This window comes from Ylistrum balloti, unplaced genomic scaffold (genome assembly GCF_031769215.1).
Source record: "Ylistrum balloti isolate Yb309-2 unplaced genomic scaffold, AGI_CSIRO_Ybal_v1 Utg370608, whole genome shotgun sequence".
NCBI lineage: Eukaryota > Metazoa > Mollusca > Bivalvia > Pectinida > Pectinidae > Ylistrum > Ylistrum balloti.
Genome location: NW_026782374.1, coordinates 202840 through 223408, shown reverse-complemented (window position 1 = coordinate 223408; position 20569 = coordinate 202840). Strand labels below are relative to the sequence as shown.

The 20569-nt window shown below is 28.6% G+C and overlaps 1 protein-coding gene across 1 annotated transcript in view; it reads left to right on the top strand.

Annotated features, from left to right (window-relative positions):
* The window catches only part of LOC132556926 (GTPase-activating Rap/Ran-GAP domain-like protein 3), a 148591-nt gene that overhangs the window by 34647 nt on the left and 93375 nt on the right, over window positions 1-20569 (top strand). Inside the window, exons 4-6 of the mRNA XM_060221381.1 lie at window positions 3699-3786; window positions 4134-4252; window positions 4514-4578. Of these exons, the coding sequence (XP_060077364.1) occupies window positions 3699-3786; window positions 4134-4252; window positions 4514-4578 (272 nt within the window). The remainder of the gene's footprint in view (window positions 1-3698; window positions 3787-4133; window positions 4253-4513; window positions 4579-20569) is intronic.

Here is a 20569-nt window from a genome sequence, read left to right as displayed (position 1 = left end):
AGACATCGTAAAATATATGTAGATGATTGACCTTAGACATCGTGAAATATATGTAGATTATTGACCTTAGACATCGTGAAATATTTGTAGATTATTGACATCAGACATCGAGAAATCTATGTAGATTACTGACATCGGACATCGTGGAAACCCTTTAGATTACTAACATCATACATCATGAATTGATGCAGATTACTGACATCATACATCGTGAAATCTCTGTATATTACTGACATCAGACAACGTGAAATATCTATAGATTATTAACATCAGACATAGTGAAATGTTTGTAGATTATTGACATCAGACATAGTGAAATGTTTGTAGAGTATTGACATCAGACACCGTGAAATATATGTACATTATTGACCTTAGACATCGTGAAATGTTTGTAGATTACTGACATCAGACATCGTGAAATATCTAGATTATTGACATCAGACATCGAGAAATCTATGTAGATTACTGACATTGGACATCGTGAAATATATATAGATTATTGACCTTAGACATCGTGAAATATTTGTAGATTATGTACATCAGACATCGAGAAATCTCTGTAGATCATTGACGGCAGACCTGGTGTAATTGATGTAGATTACTGGTATCATACATCGTGAAATCTCTGTAGATTATTGACATCAGACAGCGTGAAATGTTTGTAGATTATTGACATCAGACATTGTGAAATATATATATATTACTGACCTTAAACATCGTGAAATGTTTGTAGATTATTGATGTAGATTATTGACATCAGACATCGAGAAATGTTTGTAGATTATTGATGTAGATTATTGACATCAGACATCGAGAAATATTAAGATTATTGACATCAGACATCGTGAAATGTTTGTAGATTATTGACATCAGACATCGAGAAATATTAAGATTATTGACATCAGACATCGTGAAATGTTTGTAGATTATTGACATCCGACATAGTGAAATATTTGTAGAATATTGATATCAGACATCGAGAAATCTATGTAGATTACTGACATTGGACATCGTGGAAACCCTGTAGATTACTAACATCATACATCGTGAATTGATGCAGATTACTGACATCATACATCGTGAAATCTCTGTAGATCATTGACGGCAGACCTGGTGAAATTAATGTAGATTACTGGTATCATACATCGTGAAATCACTGTAGATTATTGACATCAGACATCGAGAAATCTCTGTAGATCATTGACGGCAGACCTGGTGTAATTGATGTAGATTACTGGTATCATACATCGTGAAATCTCTGTATATTACTGACATCAGACATCGTGAAAGATCTGTAGATTATTGACATCAGACATCGTGAAATATTTGTAGATTATTCACATCAGACAGCGAGAAATCTCTAGATAATTGACGGCAGACCTGGTGAAATTGATGTAGATTACTGGTATCATACATCGTGAAATCTCTGTATATTATTGACATCAGACATCGTGAAATGTTTGTAGATTATTGACATCAGACATCGTGAAATATATATAGATTATTGACCTTAGCCATCGAGAAATGTTTGTAGATTATTGATGTAGATTATTGACATCATACATCGTGAAATCTCTGTATATTATTGACATCAGACATCGTGAAATGTTTGTAGATTACTGACATCAGACATTGTGAAATATCTAGATTATTGACATCAGACATCGTAAAATGTTTGTAGATTATTGACATCAGACATCGTGAAATATATGTAGATTATTGACATCAGACATCGTGAAATATTTGTAGATTATTGACATCAGACATCGAGAAATCTATGTAGATAACTGACATCGGACATCGTGGAAACCCTGTAGATTACTAACATCTTACATCGTGAATTGATGCAGATTACTGACATCATACATCGTGAAATCTCTGTATATTACTGACATCAGACATCGTGAAAGATCTGTAGATTATTGACATCAGACATCGTGAAATGTTTGTAGATTATTGACATCAGACATCGTGAAATATATGTAGATTATTGACCTTAGATATCGTGAAATGTTTGTAGATTATTGACATCAGACATCGTGAAATATATATAGATTATTGGCCTTAGACATCGTGAAATATTTGTAGATTATGTACATCAGACATCGAGAAATCTCTGTAGATCATTGACGGTAGACCTGGTGAAATTAATGTAGATTACTGGTATCATACATCGTGAAATCTCTGTAGATTATTGACATCAGACATCGTGAAATGTTTGTAGATTACTGACATCAGACATCGTGAAATATCTAGATTATTGACATCAGACATCGTAAAATATTTGTAGATTATTGACATCAGACATCGTGAAATCTATGTAGATTACTGATGTACTAACATCATACATCGTGAAATTTTGTAGATTATGACATCAGACATCGTGAAATATATGTAGATTACTGACATCAGACATCGTGAAATATATAATTATTGACATCATCTTGAAATATCTGTAGATTATTGACATCAGTCATCGTTAAATCTCTTTAGATTACTGACATCAGACATCGTGAAATCTATCAGACATCGTGACATGTAGATTACTACGACATCATATATCGTGAAATTGTGTAGATTAATCATTCGTAGATTACATGACATCAGACATCGTGAAATCTGTGTAGATTATGACATCAGACATCGTGTAGAATTGATTATTATTGACATCATCGTGAAATATCTGTAGCATCGTGAAATGTTTGTAGATTATTGACATCAGACATCGTGAAATCTATGTAGATTATTGACATCATTCTATTTAGATTACTGACATCAGACATTGTGTAATTTATGTAGATTATTGACATCAGACATCGTGTAATTTATGTAGATTACTGATATCATACATCGTGTAATATCCGTATATTTTGACATCTTATATCCTGTTTATATAATGTTATATAATGTTTGTAGATTATTGACATCATACTTCGTTGAAATTATTACTCAGACATCATGTAGATTATTGACATCATACATCGTGAAATCGTAGATTATTGACATCAGATTATCGTTATTGACAATGTGAAATGTAGATTACTGACATCAGACATCGTTAAATCTATGTTGATTATTAACATCAGACATCGTGAAATGTATGTAGATTACTGACATCAGACATCGTGAAATGTATGTAGATTATTGACATCAGACATCTCGAAATGTTTGTAGATTATTGACATCAGACATCGAGAAATCTTTTTAGATTATTGACATCAGACATCGAGAAATCTCTGTAGATTATTGACATCATACATCGTGACATCTATTTAGATTACTGACAGCAGACATCGTGAAATATCTGTAGATTATTGACATCAGACATCCAGTAATCTTTGTAGATTATTGACATCAGACATCGAGAAATCTCTGTAGATTATTGACATCATACATCGTGACATCTATTTAGATTACTGACAGCAGACATCGTGAAATATCTGTAGATTATTGACATCAGACATCCAGTAATCTTTGTAGATTATTGACATCAGACATCGAGAAATCTCTTTAGATTACTGACATCATATATCGTGAAATGTTTGTAGATTATTGACATCATACAACGTGAAATTTCTTTAGATTACTGACAGCAGACATCGTGAAATCTTTGTAGATTATTGACATCAGACATCATGAAATCTGGAATGTAAGTATGTAAGAATGCTTGATGTTTAATATTTGTTTTGATTTTACAGCCAGTTTCCAGTCCACTCAACAGTCCAATACACTTGGAAAATCCCGAGTTTCATACCCGGTGGTATTTCAAATACTTCCTTGGAAAACGTGAGCTAAAAAATTATATATTCATAACGGAGAAAATATACTGAAAACTGAATAAAAGGCCTTACCATTTACATGCCACGGGGCACGGGAAATGGGATATTAACCTGTTACTAGTAACGTTCACATGTCAACAGAATCATCGTCCAATCTCAGTTACCAGTCACATGACGAGTTAACTGAATCATAACCTTTTACAAGTCATGTGATAAGCTAACAGGATTTTTGTGATGCTAGTCGATGTTTTTTTTTATCTGGAATCATGTGCCATCGTTCAAGTTAAGTGTCAAATTGTTATGTTCTGATAATATTTGTTAAATCGCCATGATGTTTACCTATTCATACCACAGTACATCAAAATTATGTGGGGATGGACTCCGAAAAAGAACCCTACTTACTGTCTGTCATCGTAACGGATGCTAACAATCACAATGTACCTCAGTACCGGGCCGTACTCTGGCAGAAGTCGGTAAGCTTATATCCTACTGTAATACAGGAATAGCATTTTTTGCCTATTAAAGCGAACAATGTTTTCTATCATGTTAACTACTTTCCCGGTCTTAACTCTGACTCATACGGTTGCTGGGAAAGTATTTAAAGTAGTTCTCGAGAACATTTTAAATGTTAATTTAAAAACAAATAAAACATCAATCTACGACGTTATCACAATTACTTGTAATACTAAAAATAAGAAGTGTTAGCTTATCTGCTATATTCATTTTCATTTAAGGGTGCGAAAAGAATCTGTCTTCCGTACAATCCGAGTAAACCACAGACAGTCAAAGGTATTATCAGGTATGTTATTCTCTACCAATATACAAAAAAAAAAAAAAAACAGAAATTCAAATGTATTATCAGGTAGGTAAGTACGTACCTAGATATGAACAAAAGAGAGTCAAAGGTATTATCAGGTTTGTAATTCTTTACCAATATATTAACCATAGGCAATCAAAGGTATTATCAGTTATGTAATTATGTTCCTATACATAAACCAAAGATAATGTAAGGTATTATCAGCTATGTAATTATGTTCCTATATATACAACACAGATAATCAAAGGTATTATCAGCTATGTAATTATCTACCAAACTATAAACCCAAGACAATCTAAGGTATTACCAGTATGTAATTACGTACCAATATATCAACCAGACAACCAAAGGTATCATCAGGTATGTAATTATGTTCCTATATATTTACATTTCCGGTGTGTATCCTCTATATAGACCTACCAACGAAATTGACGTTTACACTTCGGTAAACCTTACGCGTATGAATACAATATTGGTAACCGTGATCTTCCCCTTCAAAGTAGACGCATCACTGTAACACTCTTACGCAATTAATGTCAATGCGCAGTAATTTTTTTCTTCAAAGTGCTAGCATTTAATAAACCTTTATTAAATTAAATATGTTGAATAAATATGAGTATAATGATAAAAGAGAAAAAAATGTTGTAAATTTAGATAGGAAATAATTCAAATATTTGCTTACGTCTTGTGTATGACAATTATTCCCGCCAAATTGGAGTCAGCTGTTCGGCTATTCCATCAGATGTCGGGTATTTTCGCCTAAGCGTGTAATGTCCAAACAATTGAAACCGGAATTTTTTATGCAGTATTCTCAAAGAGGAAACAAAAAAAATATAGATATAAGAAATAATTTTAATTTTTTGTTATTTAATGGTGTGGTTTTTACAGATATTTTCAATGACGCGCGTTATTTCTTAAATATAAACTACAGACAATCAAAGGTATTATCAGTTATGTAATTATGTTCCTATATATCAACCAGAAACATTCAAAGGAATTATCAGTTATGTAATTTTGTACCTATACATCAACCACAGACAATCAAAGATGTTATCCGGAATGTAATTATGTTCCGATACATAAACCAAAGACAGTCAGGGGTATTATCAGGTTTGTAATTCTCTACCAATATATTAATCACAGACAATCAAAGGTATTATCAGGCATGTAATTCTCTACCAAAACATAAACCATAGATAATCAAATGTATTATCAGGTATATAATTATTGTCCTATATATAAACCACAGACAAGCAAAGGTATTATCAGGTTTGTAATTCTCTACCAAAATATCAACCAAAGACAATTTAAGGTAGCATCAGGTATGCAATTATTTATCTATATATAAAAACAGACAATCAAATGTATTATCAGGCATATAATTATTGTCCTATATATAAACCACAGACAAGCAAAGGTATTATCAGGTATGTCATTCTCTACCAATATATCAACACTATATAATCAAATGTAATATCAGGTTTGTAATTCCCTATCAATATATAAACAAAAGACAATCAAAGGTGTTATCAGGTATGTAAATATGTTTCTATATATAAACAACAGACAGTCAAAAGTATTATCAGGTATGTAATTATGTAATTATATATAAACCAGATAAAATCAAAGGTATTATCAGGTAATTAGTTATGTTCCTATATATCAACCACAGACAGTCAAAGGTGTTATCAGGTAAGCAATTATGTTCCTATATATCAACAATAGATAATCAAAGGTATATCAGGTATGTAAATATGTTTCTATATATAAACAACAGACAGTCAAATGTATTATCAGGTATGTAATTCTCTATCAATATATAAATCATATATAATCAAAAGTATTATCAGGTTTTTAATTCTCTACCAATATATAAAAACAGACAATCAAATGTATTATCAGGTATGTAATTATATATAAACCACAGACAATCAAAGGTATTATCAGGTTTGTAATTCTCTACCAATATATTAATCACAGACAATCAAAGGTATTATCAGGCATGTAATTCTCTACCAAAACATAAACCATAAATAATCAAATGTATTATCAGGTTTATAATTATTGTCCTATATATAAACCACAGACAGGCAAAGGTATTATCAGGTCTGTAATTATCTACCAAAATATCAACCAAAGACAATTTAAGGTAGCATCAGGTATGCAATTATTTATCTATATATAAAAACAGACAAGCAAAGGTATTATCAGGTTTGTAATTCTCTACCAAAATATCAAACACAGACAATCAAAGGCAATATCAGTTATGTAATTTTTTCCTATATATCAACCAATGATAATCAAAGGTATTATCAAGTATGTAATTATGTACATATATATAAACCAAAGACTATCAAAGGTAGTATCAGGTATGTAAATATGTTTCTATATATAAACAACAGACAGTCAAATGTATTATCAGGTATGTCATTCTCTACCAATATATCAACACTATATAATCAAATGTATTATCAGGTTTGTAATTCCCTATCAATATATAAACAAAAGACAATCAAAGGTGTTATCAGGTATGTAAATATGTTTCTATATATAAACAACAGACAGTCAAAAGTATTATCAGGTATGTAATTATGTAATTATATATAAACCAGATAAAATCAAAGGTATTATCAGGTAATTAATTATGTTCCTATATATCAACTACAGACAGTCAAAGGTGTTATCAGGTAAGCAATTATGTTCCTATATATCAACAATAGATAATCAAAGGTATTATCAGGTATGTAAATATGTTTCTATATATAAACAACAGACAGTTAAATGTATTATCAGGTATGTAATTCTCAATCAATATATCAATCATATATAATCAAAAGTATTATCAGGTTTTTAATTCTCTACCAATATATAAAAACAGACAATCAAATGTATTATCAGGTATGTAATTATATATAAACCACAGACAATCAAAGGTATTATCAGGTTTGTAATTCTCTACCAATATATTAATCACAGACAATCAAAGGTATTATCAGGCATGTAATTCTCTACCAAACATAAACCATAAATAATCAAATGTATTATTAGGTATATAATTATTGTCCTATATATAAACCACAGACAAGCAAAGGTATTATCAGGTCTGTAATTATCTACCAAAATATCAACCAAAGACAATTTAAGGTAGCATCAGGTATGCAATTATTTATCTATATATAAAAACAGACAATCAAATGTATTATCAGGTATATAATTATTGTCCTATATATAAACCACAGACAAGCAAAGGTATTATCAGGTTTGTAATTCTCTACCAATATATTAATCACAGACAATCAAAGGTATTATCAGGCATGTAATTCTCTACCAAAACATAAACCATATATAATCAAATGTATTATCAGGTTTGTAATTCTCTACCAATATATTAATCACAGGCAATCAAAGGTATTATCAGGCATGTAATTATCTACCAAAACATAAACCATAGATAATCAAATGTATTATCAGGTATATAATTATTGTCCTATATATAAACTACAGACAAGCAAAGGTATTATCAGGTTTGTAATTCTCTACCAAAATATCAAACACAGACAATCAAAGGCAATATCAGTTATGTAATTTTTTTCCTATATATCAACCAATGATAATCAAAGGTATTATCAAGTATGTAATTATGAACATATATATAAACCAAAGACTATCAAAGGTAGTATCAGGTATGTAAATATGTTACTATATATAAACAACAGACAGTCAAATGTATTATCAGGTATGTCATTCTCTACCAATATATCAACACTATATAATCAAATGTATTATCAGGTTTGTAATTCCCTATCAATATATAAACAAAAGACAATCAAAGGTATTATCAGGTACGTAATCATACCAATATGTAAACCATATATAATCAAAGGTATTATCAGGTATTTAATTATGTTCCTATCAATATATATGTAATGTTTCTATATATAAACAACAGACAGTCAAAAGTATTACCAATGTAATTATGTAATTATATATAAACCAGATAAAATCAAAGGTATTATCAGGTAATTAATTATGTTCCTATATATCAACCACAGACAGTCAAAGGTGTTATCAGGTAAGCAATTATGTTCCTATATATCAACAATAGATAATCAAAGGTATTATCAAGTATGTAAATATGTTTCTATATATAAACAACAGACAGTCAAATGTATTATCAGGTATGTAATTCTCTATCAATATATAAATATATATAATCAAAAGTATTATCAGGTTTTTAATTCTCTACCAATATATAAAAAAAGACAATCAAAGGTATTATCAGGTATGTAATTATGTATAAATCACAGACAATCAAAGGTATTATCAATATATAATTATGTCCCTATATATAAACAACAGACAAAATGTATTATCAGGTATGTAATTATGTAAATCATGTATAGTCAAAGGTATATATAAACCATATATCAGACAGTCAAAGGTGTATTAATTATGTTCCTATATATAAACAGATATGTAATTATGTAATTATATATAAACCAGATAAAATCAAATATATAAACCACAGGTATTATCAGGTAATTAATTATGTTTAATTATGTTCCTATATATCAACCACCGACAGTCAAAGGTGTTATCAGGTAAGCAATTATGTACCTATATATCAACAATAGATAATCAAAGGTATTATCAAGTATGTAAATATGTTTCTATATATAAACAACAGACAGTCAAATGTATTATCAGGTATGTAATTCTCTATCAATATATAAATCATATATAATCAAAAGTATTATGAGGTTTTTAATTCTCTACCAATATATAAAAAAAGACAATCAAATGTATTATCAGGTATGTAATTATGTATAAATCACAGACAATCAAAGGTATTATCAGGTATATAATTATGTCCCTATATATAAACAACAGACAGTCAAATGTATTATCAGGTATGTAATTTTACACCAATATGTAAATCATGTATAGTCAAAGGTATTATAAGGTATTTAATTATGTTCCTATATATCAACCACCGACAGTCAAAGGTGTTATCAGGTAAGTAATTATGTTCCTATATATAAACAACAGATAATCAAAGGTATTATCAGGCATAGAATTTTCTACCAATATATAAATAAAAGACAACCAAAGGTATAATCGGGTATGTAATTATGTAATTATATATAAACCACAGACAGTGTATTATCAGATATGTAATTCTATACCAATATGTAAACCAAATATCAACCACAGACAGTCAAAGGCGTTATCAGGTAAGCAATTATGTTTCTATATATAAACAACAGACAATCAAAGGTATTATCAGGTATGTAAATGTTTCTATATATAAACAACAGACAGTCAAATGTATTATCAAGTATGTAATTCTACACCAATATGTAAACCATATATAATCAAAGGTATTATAAGGTATTTAATTATGTTCCTATATATCAACCACCGACAGTAAAAGGTGTTATCAGGTATGCAATTATTTATCTATATATAAAAACAGACAATCAAATGTATTATCAGGTATATAATTATTGTCCTATATATAAACCACAGACAAGCAAAGGTATTATCAGGTTTGTAATTCTCTACCAAAATATCAAACACAGACAATCAAAGGCAATATCAGTTATGTAATTTTTTCCTATATATCAACCAATGATAATCAAAGGTATTATCAAGTATGTAATTATGTACATATATATAAACCAAAGACTATCAAAGGTAGTATCAGGTATGTAAATATGTTTCTATATATAAACAACAGACAGTCAAATGTATTATCAGGTATGTCATTCTCTACCAATATATCAACACTATATAATCAAATGTATTATCAGGTTTGTAATTCCCTATCAATATATAAATAAAAGACAACCAAAGGTATAATCGGGTATGTAATTATGTAATTATATATAAACCACAGACAGTCAAATGTATTAGCAGATATGTAATTATGTAATTATATATAAACCAGATAAAATCAAAGGTATTATCAGGTAATTAATTATGTTCCTATATATCAACCACAGACAGTCAAAGGTGTTATCAGGTAAGCAATTATGTTCCTATATATCAACAATAGATAATCAAAGGTATTATCAGGTATGTAAATATGTTTCTATATATAAACAACAGACAGTTAAATGTATTATCAGGTATGTAATTCTCTATCAATATATCAATCATATTTAATCAAATGTATTATCAGGTTTTTAATTCTCTACCAATATATAAAAACAGACAATCAAATGTATTATCAGGTATGTAATTATATATAAACCACAGACAATCAAAGGTATTATCAGGTTTGTAATTCTCTACCAATATATTAATCACAGACAATCAAAGGTATTATCAGGCATGTAATTCTCTACCAAAACATAAACCATAAATAATCAAATGTATTATTAGGTATATAACTATTGTCCTATATATAAACCACAGACAAGCAAAGGTATTATCAGGTAATTAATTATGTTCCTATATATCAACCACAGACAGTCAAAGGTGTTATCAGGTAAGCAATTATGTTCCTATATATCAACAATAGATAATCAAAGGTATTATCAGGTATGTAAATATGTTTCTATATGTAAACAACAGACAGTTAAATGTATTATCAGGTATGTAATTCTCTATCAATATATCAATCATATATAATCAAAAGTATTATCAGGTTTTTAATTCTCTACCAATATATAAAAACAGACAATCAAATGTATTATCAGGTATGTAATTATATATAAACCACAGACAATCAAAGGTATTATCAGGTTTGTAATTCTCTACCAATATATTAATCACAGACAATCAAAGGTATTATCAGGCATGTAATTATCTACCAAAACATAAACCATAAATAATCAAATGTATTATTAGGTATATAATTATTGTCCTATATATAAACCACAGACAAAGCAAAGGTATTATCAGATCTGTAATTATCTACCAAAATATCAACCAAAGACAATTTAAGGTAGCATCAGGTATGCAATTATTTATCTATATATAAAAACAGACAATCAAATGTATTATCAGGTATATAATTATTGTCCTATATATAAACCACAGACAAGCAAAGGTATTATCAGGTTTGTAATTCTCTACCAATATATTAATCACAGACAATCAAAGGTATTATCAGGCATGTAATTCTCTACCAAAACATAAACCATATATAATCAAATGTATTATCAGGTTTGTAATTCTCTACCAATATATTAATCACAGGCAATCAAAGATATTATCAGGCATGTAATTATCTACCAAAACATAAACCATAGATAATCAAATGTATTATCAGGTATATAATTATTGTCCTATATATAAACTACAGACAAGCAAAGGTATTATCAGGTTTGTAATTCTCTACCAAAATATCAAACACAGACAATCAAAGGCAATATCAGTTATGTAATTTTTTCCTATATATCAACCAATGATAATCAAAGGTATTATCAAGTATGTAATTATGTACATATATATAAACCAAAGACTATCAAAGGTAGTATCAGGTATGTAAATATGTTTCTATATATAAACAACAGACAGTCAAATGTATTATCAGGTATGTCATTCTCTACAAATATATCAACACTATATAATCAAATGTATTATCAGGTTTGTAATTCCCTATCAATATATAAACAAAAGACAATCAAAGGTATTATCAGGTATGTAATTCTATACCAATATGTAAACCATATATAATCAAAGGTATTATCAGGTATTTAATTATGTTCCAATATATCAACCACAAACAGTCAAACGTGTTATCAGGTATGTAAATATGTTTCTATATATAAACAACAGACAGTCAAAAGTATTACCAGGTATGTAATTATGTAATTATATATAAACCAGATAAAATCAAAGGTATTATCAGGTAATTAATTATGTTCCTATATATTAACCACAGACAGTCAAAGGTGTTATCAGGTAAGCAATTATGTTCCTATATATCAACAATAGATAATCAAAGGTATTATCAGGTATGTAAATATGTTTCTATATATAAACAACAGACAGTCAAATGTATTATCAGGTATGTAATTCTCTATCAATATATAAATCATATATAATCAAAAGTATTATCAGGTTTTTAATTCTCTACCAATATATAAAAAAGACAATCAAATGTATTATCAGGTATGTAATTATGTATAAACCACAGACAATCAAAGGTATTATCAGGTATATAATTATGTCCCTATATATAAACAACAGACAGTCAAATGTATTATCAGGTATGTAATTTTACACCAATATGTAAATCATGTATAATCAAAGGTATTATAAGGTATTTAATTATGTTCCTATATATCAACCACCGACAGTGAAAGGTGTCATCAGGTAAGTAATTATGTTCCTATATATAAACAACAGATAATCAAAGGTATTATCAGGTATAGAATTTTCTACCAATATATAAATAAAAGACAACCAAAGGTATAATTGGGTATGTAATTATATATAAACTACAGACAATCAAATATATTAACAGGTATGTAATTATATATACACCACAGACAATCAAAGGTAATATCTGGTATGTAATTATGTAATTGTATATAAACCACAAACAATCAAAGGTATTATCAGGTATGTAATTATGTAATTATATATAAACCACAGACAGTCAAATGTATTATCAGATATGTAATTCTATACCAATATGTAAACCATATATCAACCACAGACAGTCAAAGGCGTTATCAGGTAAGCAATTATGTTTCTATATATAAACAACAGACAATCAAAGGTATTATCAGGTATGTAAATGTTTCTATATATAAACAACAGACAGTCAAATGTATTATCAGGTATGTAATTCTACACCAATATGTAAACCATATATAATCAAAGGTATTATAAGGTATTTAATTATGTTCCTATATATCAACCACCGACAGTAAAAGGTGTTATCAGGTATGCAATTATTTATCTATATATAAAAACAGACAATCAAATGTATTATCAGGTATATAATTATTGTCCTATATATAAACCACAGACAAGCAAAGGTATTATCAGGTCTGTAATTATCTACCAAATTTTCAACCAAAGACAATTTAAGGTAGCATCAGGTATGCAATTATTTATCTATATATAAAAACAGACAATCAAATGTATTATCAGGTATATAATTATTGTCCTATATATAAACCACAGACAAGCAAAGGTATTATCAGGTTTGTAATTCTCTACCAATATATTAATCACAGACAATCAAAGATATTATCAGGCATGTAATTATCTACCAAAACATAAACCATAGATAATCAAATGTATTATCAGGTATATAATTATTGTCCTATATATAAACCACAGACAAGCAAAGGTATTATCAGGTTTGTAATTCTCTACCAAAATATCAAACACAGACAATCAAAGGCAATATCAGTTATGTAATTTTTTCCTATATATCAACCAATGATAATCAAAGGTATTATCAAGTATGTAATTATGTACATATATATAAACCAAAGACTATCAAAGGTAGTATCAGGTATGTAAATATGTTTCTATATATAATCAACAGACAGTCAAATGTATTATCAGGTATGTCATTCTCTACCAATATATCAACACTATATAATCAAATGTATTATCAGGTTTGTAATTCCCTGTCAATATATAAACAAAAGACAGTCAAAGGTGTTATCAGGTATGTAAATATGTTTCTATATATAAACAACAGACAGTCAAAAGTATTATCAGGTATGTAATTATGTAATTATATATAAACCAGATAAAATCAAAGGTATTATCAGGAAATCAATTATGTTCCTATATATCAACCACAGACAGTCAAAGGTGTTATCAGGTAAGCAATTATGTTCCTATATATCAACAATTGATAATCAAAGGTATTATCAGGTATGTAAATATGTTTCTTTATATAAACAACAGACAGTCAAATGTATTATCAGGTATGTAATTCTCTATCAATATATAAATCATATATAATCAAAAGTATTATCAAGTTTTTAATTCTCTACCAATATATGAAAACAGACAATCAAATGTATTATCAGGTATGTAATTATGTATAAACCACAGACAATCAAAGGTATTATCAGGTATATAATTATGTCCCTATATATAAACAACAGACAGTCAAATGTATTATCAGGTATGTAATTTTACACCAATATGTAAATCATGTATAATCAAAGGTATTATAGGGTATTTAATTATGTTCCTATATATCAACCACCGACAGTGAAAGGTGTCATCAGGTAAGTAATTATGTTCCTATATATAAACAACAGATAATCAAAGGTATTATCAGGTATAGAATTTTCTACCAATATATAAATAAAAGACAACCAAAGGTATAATCGGGTATGTAATTATGTAATTATATATAAACTACAGACAATGAAAGGTATTATCATGTATGTAAATATGTTTTTATATATAAACCACAGAAAATCAAAAGTAGTATCAGGTATGCAATTATTTATCTATATATAAAAAAACAGACAATCAAATATATTAACAGATATGTAATTATGTAATTATATATAAACCACAGACAATCAAAGGTAATATCAGGTATGTAATTATGTAATTGTATATAAACCACAGACAGTCAAATGTATTATCAGATATGTAATTCTATACCAATATGTAAACCATATATCAACCACAGACAGTCAAAGGCGTTATCAGGTAAGCAATTATGTTTCTATATATAAACAACAGACAATCAAAGGTATTATCAGGTATGTAAATGTTTCTATATATAAACAACAGACAGTCAAATGTATTATCAGGTATGTAATTCTACACCAATATGTAAACTATATATAATCAAAGGTATTATAAGGTATTTAATTATGTTCCTATATATCAACCACAGACAATCAAAGGTATTATCAGGTATGTAATTATGTTCCTATATATCAACCACAGATAATCAAAGGTGTTATCATGTATGTAAATGTGTTTCTATATATAAACAACAGACAGCCAAATGTATTATCAGGTTTTTAATTTTCTACCAATATATAAATCATATATAATCAAATTTATTATCAGGTATGTAATTATATATAAACCACAGACAATCAAAGGTATTATCAGGTATGTAATTCTATACCAATATTTAAACTATATATAATCAAAGGTATTATAAGGTATTTAATTATGTTCCTATATATCAACCACCGACAGTCAAAGGTGTTATCAGGTAAGTAATTATGTTCCTATATATAAACAACAGATAATCAAAGGTATTATCAGGTATTAAATTATCTACCAATATATAAATAAAAGATAACCAAAGGTATAATCGGTTATGTAATTATATATAAACCACAGACAATGAAAGGTATTATCAGGTATGTAAATATGTTTCTATATATAAACCACAGAAAATCAAAGGTAGTATCAGGTATGCAATTATTTATCTATATATAAAAAAAACAGACAATCAAATATATTAACAGGTATGTAATTATGTAATTATATATAACCACAGATAATCAAAGGTATTATCAGGTATATAATAACTACCAATATAGAGACAAAAAACAATCAAAGGTATTATCATGTATGTAATTATGTTCTTAAATTTAATTTTTTTTAATAATTTTTTTGAAGATTTTCAACAATACATGAAACATAACACATCAAACATTCCACTCACACATGGCCATTTTCACTTAGGTACAAAGGAATGTAAAAAGAGTAAAAAATGAAAGCCTGACATTAAGATTGATACTAAAGTAAGTGCTATGTTATTGTGTACCGTTTTTAGAGAAAAGGGGAAAATGAGCATAGTAGCAGTAAGAGAGATGAAGGAGAGGGAGGGAGGGGATGAGTATGGTGCAGGTAGGATCTGACAGGGGCTTTATTATTTTATTTCATTTTTGATACATTCAGCTAACAAAGTTAAAAAAGAAAATAATCCAAAAATGATTTAAAATTTCACTACAGAGTCTGAAGTAGTCTTTCCCATTTTCTCCATTCCTGTTTAAAATTGGTGTGATAATTTTCCCCATATCCTGTAGCTATGTATTTTTGAGTGTTATATGTATCTTTAATCAAATTCTTCAAAGCTGAAAGTGACAGACCAGTTTGCAGACATCTTGCCTGATAGATGTAAAGCTTTATGATAAGTAGGAATAAATTGTCAACATTAGTTTTCCTATCAAAGAAACCAAATATGAAGGATTCTTTATTAAAAGCAAATGGAATCAATAATAGATCTAACACTGCTTCAAAGTCAGTTAAAAATGCTTGTACCTCTTGACATTCCCATATCGCATGAATTATAGTCTCAATATCAGTTTTACAGTGATAACAATAAGGGCTGTCAACAAGACCAATTTTATAAAGATAAGAGTTTGTGGTTAAAATATGCTGATTGATTCTAAATTGGAGCCATTGTAGTTTGGTATTTTTACTAATTTTAAAGGGAATGGTATAGATTTTTTTCCATATATCATTATTAAAGTCAAACATTTGCTCCCACTTCTTTCTACCCGTAGATACTGTATTATTCTGACATAGAACATGGTAGAAATCCTTAGTTCCTTTTTCATGTCTAAGAAAAATTTCCAAATTCATCGGGATGTATGGATAGTCAACATTTAAATTAGTAATATCTTCAGGTAAAATGAGTTTTTTTTACAGAATTAATGATACCTTGATATGTAAGAAAATTTGTTTGGATGCCAAATTTTTGTATGAACTCTTGATGATTGTAGAAAGATTTATTTCTTTTTTCTTTTATTATATCATTGACTATTATTACCCCTTTTCTATACCATTCCCTGAAAAAAAACACTCTTGTTTTGTATTTTTATTGATTTGTTATACCAAATTGGGGATTTAAGAATATTTGTTCCACTTTGGCTTCCATAGTTTACACCCTTTTCAATTAGCTTGCCCCAACTTAGTAGCACATCTTTCCAGAATAAGTTTTTACAGTTTCTCTGACATTTTGATAAATAGTCAGTACCACAGTTAGCCATAGTGTAGCTATTTCCGTATGTTTTTACAAAAATCTGCCATTTTCCTTCTGTTGTATATAACCTTCGAATTCAAGTTAGTTTTAAGGATTCTATGAAAGATTGTAAATGTAACATTTTGAGCCCCCCTTCAAAATAGTTTTTGATAATAATGTCTCTTTTTATTTTATCTGTTTTACCATTCCATAAAAAAATTATAAAGTTCAGTATTAAGTTTTCTGATAAAACACTCCTCGGGGTTTGGTAAAAAGATAAAAAGATGATTAAGCTGTGATATCAAAAGAGACTTAATTATATGTATTTTTCCTATTGGTGTTAAAATCCTTCTATTCCATATTCTAATTAATGCCTTAAGCTTTACTAGTTTTTGTCATAGTTTAATTTTGGAATTTGGTGCAGGTCCACGTTAAAATCAATGCCCAAGACTGTAAACTTTGTAATTCCCCATTGCAAGTTCCACTCTGGAAAGTAAGTGTCATTACTGTACTTTTTACTGCCAATCCAAATAACTTGTGTTTTAGTTTTATTTACTTTTAATCCAGAATTTTTTTGCAAAACTATGTAGTTCCGAAAAAGACTCTTTCATTGATCTTTTTGTACCATCTAAGATAATAGAAGTATCGTCTGCATACTGAGATAGTAAAAAAGGAACATTGTCTACACTCATGCCTTTTATATTGTTATTAATCCTAAATCTTATAGCAAGTATCTCTACACATAAAATAAATATATAAGGTGCGATTGGGTTACCCTGACGGCAACCCCGCTTTATTTCGAAAAACTTTGAGAGATTTCCTCCCTGATTAATAGAAGATATAGCATCAGTATGTAAAGTCTTTATCTACCTTCGTAAATCATTTCCAAAATTTAAAAAAAAGCAACACTGTGTTTATAAAGTCCCAACTAACAGAATCAAAAGCCTTTTCAAAATCAATAATTAAAAGCATACCAGGAATTTCATTTTCATCTGCATACTGCATGATATCATAAATTATCCTTGTATTTTCCCCTATATACCTCCCAGCAATAAAACCAGTCTGGTCCATATTGATTAATTTGTCTAAAACCCCTTTTACTCTACCTGCTATTGAACCTGATGCTATTTTGTATATTATATTGAGTAAAGAGATTGGCCTCCAATTCTTTAAAAACTGCCTGGGTTTCTCTCCCTTTGGTAGACATGTAATTATACCCTGTCTTTGATTTATAGAAAATTTACCAGTCAAATAGCCATGATTAATAGATCTAATTACAAAATTACTTACTTTCCCCCAAAAACATTTAAAAATTTGTGCTGTAAATCCATCTGACCCAGGACTTTTATTATTTTTCATATTTCTTAAAGTACTTGAGGCTTCTTCTAAAGTAATTTTACCCTCCAGTGATAATGATTCTGCCCTATCTAGTTCAGGAATATTATTGTTATATATATCTACATATGCATCTAAATCAACATCTTCAATATTACTATTACTGGAATACAAATTTTCATAAATTTTTTTTATTTCATTTAAGATATCTTCCTGTTTTCTAATAATTTCCCCATTTTCTTTTTCTATCATTGGAATAATTTTTGATGTAAAATTTCTGTTTTCTAAATAAAAAAAAATATTTTGGAGGTTTTTCCCTCTCTTCAACCCATCTAGCTTTTGAACGAATAATATTTCCCTTCATTTTATGTTGCCTAATTTTTTTTAATGTTTTCTTTTTTTCTCCAACTAGATTTATATCTACATTGTCACTGGCCTCTAAAGAATTAATTTCTTCAATAAGATTCTTCTCATGTACGTTTTGTTGCTTTTTCTTATAAGATGAATATGAAATTGTTTTCCCCCTAATTTCGAATAATAATGTTTCTAAAAAAAGTTGATCATTAATTTGAAATTGAATTTCATTGTCAGGAATTATAGCAAGGTAATCAGGATTGTAGACAGGAAGAACATACTGTAATTTAACTTTAGAAATAAGTTTATTAATTAAATCTAGATACTCTGAGTCATGCAGTAATGAGTTATTGAATTTCCAAAGACCTTTTCCCTTTTTGAACTCATTAAACTTAAAAGATATTGAAGGTGAGGAGTGATCTGAACGATAGCCAGTTTCTATACTACATTTTTGTATATATCTCACCAAATTATATGATATTAAAATGAAATCAAGACGAGCTTGTTTTGTAGGATTAGTTCTTCTCCATGTGTACCTTCTTTTCTCTGGGTGTTGTTCTCTATAAATGTCTACTAAGTTAAGTTCTTCCATTAATTCAATTATCTTATCCCTAGCCCTTGGATTATTTATCTGTCTATAATTTTGATCATAGTCTAGGTCAGGATTCAACACCAAATTAAAATCACCACATACAATAAAATATTCATTATTAAACTCATTAATAGCATCTACTACATTATCATAAAAATGTGGCCTATCTGTATTAGGACCATATATTGTTACCAAAGTTACCTCTTTTTCGTCTATCAACATGTCTAATGGAAGAAAGTTCCCTTCTGTACCTTTCTTTTCATTCATCACCTTCATTTCAAAGTTATTATTAATTAGAATTGCGACCCCCCTTGAATTTGATCTAAATGGATTAAAATGACAAGAATATCCCCATTCAGCCCGTATAATATTTTGCATTTCCACAGTAAAATGAGTATCCTGTATACAGTATATGTTATATTTCTTATTTCTAAGATATGAAAAAACATCGCTACGTTTACTCTTGTCCCCAAGACCCTGACAGTTAGCTGTTAGTATCTTAATTTCTTCCATGATATTTGTACATAAACAAGAAGTGAAAATAAGGCACCTTGCCAGTCCTGTAACACCTAGAAATACGGGGGTAAAAGTGAAAGGAGAGAAAAGAGTGAGTGTCGACAGACAAATGACTAGCCAATGATGTTAATCTTAATTCAATTAAGTGGAAGTGTTTTCACAAAGCAGGAATAACAAAGAGAGAAAGAGAAAGAAAGAATTAGAGCAAAGGTTGATACGGAAAGGAACATATTAAGATAGTT